The 6785-nt window shown below is 37.4% G+C and overlaps 1 protein-coding gene across 1 annotated transcript; it reads left to right on the top strand.

The window, feature by feature from the left end:
- The first annotated feature begins 275 nt into the window (after window positions 1-275).
- E2F6 (E2F transcription factor 6) lies at window positions 276-6523 on the top strand. Its single transcript, XM_010707908.3, has 6 exons — window positions 276-324; window positions 1761-1977; window positions 2292-2450; window positions 3633-3747; window positions 4956-5103; window positions 5843-6523. The coding sequence occupies exons 1-6, from the start codon at window positions 282-284 to the stop codon at window positions 5845-5847; spliced, it is 687 nt and encodes a 228-aa protein (XP_010706210.1). The 5' UTR covers window positions 276-281; the 3' UTR covers window positions 5848-6523.
- The last annotated feature ends 262 nt before the right edge of the window (window positions 6524-6785 follow it).

The raw sequence follows: 6785 nt of genomic DNA, 5'->3' as shown, positions 1-6785 counted from the left end.
ACTGCCTGAGATTTATGGAGTTTATTGATGTTTCCTGATTTCCAAAACAGCAGGAGATATACTCAACTTAAGAGCTGAAAAATCTGACGGGTATTAACGTGTGTGTGCCTCTTCTATCGAATGTGGTTCCTTCACAGTACGCTCTGTTAAGCTGTCAGCACTTCTGTTACTGTAGCATCTAGAGTTGGGTTCATGGGTTTCTCTGTTAAAAGCTTCCTGTGCTTCCTTGAAACAGCAGGCATCTTGCATTAATTATACTTGATTTTTTTCCTCAGACACCAATGCTCGACTTGAATTTGGATGATGACGTACCAGTTGTAAAAAGTAAGTGGCTGCATTCCATGTGTTATCCTTGAAGTATTTAATGGTTGTTTTTTTTTTTTTAACAGTGCTGACACATGCTGTAAACAAATGAGAAATTGTTACAGACCTCATATAGACAGAACAGGAAGAATGCTGCATACTTAATTAACTAGCAAATATGGCAATGCATTTGTCATGGTTTTCACTCTTCTCTTTCCATCTGCCAAGTGTATGTCCCTACAGCTATCAAGAAAATGAGCTTACAGAGAAGTAACCTAGGGCATCACGTTGCCTGGCATTATTTTTCAATTGGTACTAATAACTAGCATTATTTTTCAGTCAGTACTGACAAATGTAAACACAGGATTGAGCAAATTTAGTTTTTTGTTGTTCTGATTTTGTTTCTCACGGATAGAATATTGTTAGAAATCTTACAGTAACACCATTCAAAATGAAGTAAAGAGCCGTTGAACCTGTCACTTCTGTTAAAAAGGGCACAGTCTTGTAGCCACAGAATGAGAGCAATACATTGCAAATAAAAGAGCACGTCTCATTCGTCCTGGGAAAAAATCGAAGCAGAGTGTTTCTAGGGAAGCTTCCTTACACATGCATGCATGTTCTCTGGAAGCATTAGATCATATTTAGTAGTAAAGTTTGATAAGATATGAAATGCTTTGCAGTACAAGGCACAAGTAGCAGTGGTATTTTACAGCCTTTTATTGACAAGCATTAGAGATTTTAGATGAGAGCATATGTACCATAACTACTTTTGTGCTTTAAAATGAAGGAGTGGTCAGGCATATGTAAATAACAATCTAACATTAACCAAGCTGTTGATGAGTCCTTCTCTGCTCTGAGACTGTGCACTGGTGTCTCTTGATTTGTAGATCTTTGTCGTAAAGTAAACTAAACAGTGACTTCACCAATTTTTAGTCCCTGAGGCTAAAGAGTACAGTACAAGTTAAGTGTGTCCGTACACAACATTCTTAGACTCTGGAACCAAGTGGACTGAAATAGTCCCCAGAGGCAAGCTAACTCTTGAACCATGCCTGAGAATTATTTGGGAGACCTACTAGTTGCTGTGAGCCAAGAAGGTGCAAAGAACTTATTTAGCAGTGTCTGGGACTAAGTGATAAAGCTGCAGTTCTCTGTGCCCTGACACTACCTGTAATTAACCTAAGTTTTTGTTGGTATTGATTTAATAGTCAGAGCTCGTGTCCTACAAATCATGGGTGACATGACTGTTATTACACATGCTAGTTATAAATGTTGAAAGCACAAAAATGTGCATTTTCTATTTAGATAAAACCAGTGCATCTTGTTAATGGACTTTATGATGTGAATAACTGCATTCTTTCAAACTCTTGCGTCAATTACTACTTGATCACTTGTTTTCTAAGAGACGTTTCATATTGCTGTAGTAACGTACCCTAAATATTATATCAAAAACATTACAGAAACTCTGAAGGTCAAAAGGCCTCGATTTGATGCATCCTTGGTTTATTTGACTCGAAAATTCATGGATCTTGTCAAAAGAGCTCCAGATGGTGTCCTTGATTTAAACGATGTAGCAACAGCTCTTGGAGTACAAAAACGAAGAGTGTACGACATCACCAGCGTGTTGGATGGGATCGACTTAATTCAGAAAAGATCAAAGAATCACATCCAGTGGGTGTAAGTTGGCTTGAAAACTTGTAATTTCTGAAACAATAAAATGCAACGATGTTGAATAGCATAGCTTTGAAAGTATTTTATAGCACACTGAATTATTTTAACAGATAAGAAGAACTTAAGTTTTTCTTTATCCTCAGGCTGTCTGCATGACATACTATATTAACAAGTGCCAAGTGAAAAAGTGCATTGTGTCATGTTTCAGCTGAGTAAAGGATACCAAAATTCCTGGTTGTTTTCTATCAGTACACTTTCTGTATTCAATAACCAGGCTCTTCTTTCCATCAGCATATTAGACAACTTTCATATTCTTTTAGAGGTTCTAATCTTGACCAAGTTGTTGAAATGGCAACACAGCGGCAAAACCTTAAAGATGAACTTTCTGACTTGTCAGCCATGGAAGAAGCTCTGGATGAATTAATCAAGGATTGTGCTCATCAGTTGTTTGATCTAACAGATGACAAAGAAAATGCAAAATATCCTTTTAAGTCTAGCATTACTTTAGCACATGGTTTTATTTGCTAGTACTCAGGTATTCTTGCAGAAGATTTAGACTCATACCACAATACCACAGGTATGCAGTAATATTGGGTAATGAGATCATCAGTTATTCTGTATTAGTATATAATAGGCACATGCTCTATAGGATTGTGTGCAGTGTGACTGATCCCTGGGAGAGTGCTATCTGTGTGATGTTTCCACTGGAGAATACTGAGAGAAAAAGAGTGGGAAGAACTGCAGTTGGACTGTTTGCTCTTCATTCCTCTGGCAGTTTGCCATGGAAAGGAAAGCAGAGTATTCTGGTGCCAGTGAGGGTAAGGAATAGAGTATTACTGAGATAAGCAATTATTGGCAATAGTAACAAGGAACAGGAATATGTAAGTGGGGCAGTGGTCTTAGAATCCTGACCATCACCTTGTTCTTTCCACTGTAGAGTAAAGTTGTCTCAGGGGCAGATCTTGACCTACCAGTGAGATTGAGTTGCTTACTGAGATGAGAAAGAGGACCCAAAACAGAGTGACAGTGGCCTTTTGCCATGAAGATAAAATGGTACGTTGATCATGTCCTAATCTTTCAGGTGTGGTTTTGTATTAAGGGTGGGACCTCTTTAGTAACTTTACTAGGACATATACATTGTATTTTGAGTTTGGGTACAATAAAATAAGGCTGAGTTCTGGTGCCTGGTAAAATGTTAAAAGGTGTATGCTCAAACAAAGAGAAATGTGGCCATTTCCTGCGTGATATCAGATGATAAACTTTTCATTATGGTTTATCCATTCTGGTTAAGAAAGTAATTCTCCAGTTTTCCAGGAAATTATTTCTGTATATTGTTAATACCAAATGAAAAAAGTGAATTCTTCAAGACTTTTCCCTCTGCTGCGTAGACTTACGATAGTATTTATGAAAACTGTTTCATCAAATACAGAGTTCATAATATTGAATGCCTTGATTTCCATGAAAGATGGAAGACAAAAAAAGAAAAAAAGAATTCTACCTGTCAGCTAATAATTAATTTTACAAAGCTAATATTAAGTAATATCAGCTGAACTATTGACCACTTTTCTTAAATGGATGTTCTGGTCAGCGTATCTTAACATTATACTCTTTGCTTCTGCCCATTAGCAACTAACTGTACAGAATCCTTGACCAATGTATACACTAGCTTATGTGACGTACCAAGATATCCGTAGCATTCAGGCATTTCAAAAACAGATTGTGATTGCAATCAAAGCTCCAGAAGAAACCAGACTGGAAATACCGATTCCTAAAGAAGTAAGTTTTACAGCTTTCTCTCTTAATGGAAGAAAAGTTCTTAAATTTTATTTTTATTTCTTTTGCAGTAGCAATCATTAACTGACTTTGAGTTTCTTTGTCATGTGTAGCAAATATTGGTACTTCATTGTTTCTGTGTTTCACTAAGTAGTGCTGTAGGTATAATAGTCTTAAGAAAATTATTTTTAGGCTTTTTGTTTTGCTTAAATTATTAAACAATAAATGTGTGAACTTTACTTACTATGTTAGTTTTGCTGGAAATAATGGAGCAGCTGTAATACATGTTTCTCATTTCCAGTATCACTGTGTTTGGTCATTGTTAGGATAATGAAACCAACACTTATTGAGCAAAATCTATAAGAGCTGCGAATTTAAACAAACAAAATAAGTATGATTTGATAACTCTCAACAACAAGTAAATGCTGTCTTACTGCTTAATGAGCAGGCAACTATTGTTACTCTAGTACTGAAGTATGAAACATACAACATGATCACCAAAAGAAGTAGTTCTGGTAGTCCAGGTGTATTCTTCATGGAGGCAGGGGACGTGGCCTGTCCTTTCTTCATGGTACAGCATACTTATTCCCGTTCAGGTCATCCTAGGAAAAGAAGATACAGATCAATAAAAACAGAAGACTTATATCCACTATGCATATATCTGCTGATTTCACAGGCAAAAGAAGCTGTGTCTCATCCCATGCTGGTGAGAAGGATAAGATTCCAGAGGCAGGCAGGATTTGAAAGGCAGTTCTTTAGAGAGAATGTTGTTCTAGCAATTTCCCACTGAATTTGACTTAGTCTGTGCCTTGCAGTGTGATGTCTGCTAAAGGAAAATATTACTAGAGTTTGTTTTTGCTGTATTATTATAAAACCCTGATGTGCTCTGATTTGTTTTCTGATCCATGGCATTGACTGTCAAGGTCTTACTTTTGTTCTTACTAAGCATATGATAAATCTTGGCTGTTTATCAGTAAAAAGACTAAACAGATTCACTAGGAATGTTGCCCATTACAAGTGAAATCTTGTTAGCTTGGTGTTACTTAATAATTAGGCTGAAAATCAAGTCGTAACTTACACAGGACTAGTAACACAACTTTAAATAGTTATGTCACTCTTGTATTTGTTCTGTTGGGATTAAAATAGTGTAGAAAAAATAACTGACATGTAAGGTTTGTCTTTTGTTTAATATGCAAGTCACTATTTTACAGGATTGCATCAAAGTACACGTAAAGAGCACAAAAGGACCCATTGATGTGTATCTGTGTGACGTGGAACAAGATAAGCCAGGAGACAAAACTTCTGAAGATAAGGAAGCTGTCGCTTCTGAAACTGAGCCATCAGTTCCTCCTGGTGAAGGTAGCATCTCCCATTTACATTTCTATCCTTGTGTAATTTTTTTTTTTTTTCTAATTTTAAAAGACTGTCTTACAGTTTTCAACTTCAACATAACAGTATAAGTTTTCACCCCAGGAGATAGTTCAAGTGTGCTAAGATGTGCGGGAGTATAGGAAGTATCTGGAAGTTGTGTTTATGCTGTTGCATTCCTTCATGGCAACAGGAGTGCAGAGGGCTGCGCACATGCAGACATAGCAAGCTGCTCTTGTTCTCTGACCCTCTCTTTTCCTTCCTCTGCTCATTACTGGCTTTCTGTCAGAGCTGACCGTTGGAGCAGTGTGTGTGAGTTCTCAATCTGCAGTCCAGCGGCTCGGCTGAAAAACAAGTTGCCATGGGAGTTAAGATGTGTTTCAAACAAGACGCTATGCTGCTGGTTCTCGTTACTGCCCTATCTACGGGAGAGTGGACAGGAGATGAAACATAGTATTTTAATCTCTTAAAACAAGATTGGCTGGGATTCAGTCTGTCAAGATCTCCGGTGCTGCAGGATGTTGTGGTTGTTGTGGTTTAAAAATAAACGTGGCAAGAATTGCAGTAGCTTAGAAGATGAAAGGTACTTTATTTTTAGCAATTTTACTTTATAGATGAGAGGAAGAGCTGACTATTTAATCTTGTTTTGTTTTTTAACTGTTTTGCTTGTGAAATGACTATAGTTTCCTACAATGACAGTAACTGGATTCTTCTTTCACTTCACTTTCAGAGTGAGAGGAACTACAACTCAATCTAATACGAAATGTAAATATCTGTGCTGTAGAGATCTTCCAAAGCTGTTTGGAACTGCAAACTTGCCAACCTGAAATGCTCCAGAGTATTTTAAATTTAAAACAGCAGTGGATTGAGTGGTTTCACGGGAATGTGTAAATCTTCCCAAGTCAAAAGACAGTGGCTCCTAGATTTGAGATTAGGAGCTTTGATTTTATAATTGCGTATGGGAAAACGGTGGTTTTAGTTCATGAAATGATTTTAATTGATGGAAAACGCATTCAGTAAATGAATTTGAAAAATGAAGGTTTGAGAACTGTTTTGGGAACAATCTGTAAACCTTCTGAAAATGTATATAATAAAGAAAATGCACTTTTCAGTTCTGAGGCTGCACTACTATGGAAAAGGATTATTAAATACAGATGAAGAAAGAACTGATGTATCAGAAGCCTTCGTTATGAGGAACAAGATGTAAATATTAATACAATTATGCCTTCCACTGTGTAGATGCTGTTTGCATTACTTGCATCCAGTTCTGCATTAAATATGGTATCAACACTGAAGTTAAATAATGGCTTTTTGTATATCTGTACCATGTCTGGATAGTTATTGATGAGGATTATTGAGATGGTTTACATTTCTGCCTCTGTACAGCAAAGAAATAAACTTTATAAAAGCATTGAGTGGTCAGTCTAATTAAATCATTATACTTTTTGTCTTTAAAATGTTAAAATTCTCTGGGTAACTACAAACCCCACACTGGTGCAGGGCCTGGGCCAGAGCTGCAGCCCATAGAGAGCAGCCTGCAGTGGAGCAGCAGGGCTGAGGGAGCTGCTGCCTGTGGGGCCCTGTGCCCCAGCAGTGCCTGCAGGATGGGCCTGTGATGCAGAGCTGTGTTGGAGCAGTGCTTGTAGAGCTGCAGCCTATAGGAAGCCCACACA

This window comes from Meleagris gallopavo, chromosome 2 (assembly GCF_000146605.3).
Source record: "Meleagris gallopavo isolate NT-WF06-2002-E0010 breed Aviagen turkey brand Nicholas breeding stock chromosome 2, Turkey_5.1, whole genome shotgun sequence".
NCBI classification, from domain to species: Eukaryota; Metazoa; Chordata; class Aves; order Galliformes; family Phasianidae; genus Meleagris; species Meleagris gallopavo.
This window is presented reverse-complemented; position numbering and strand designations above follow the sequence as displayed.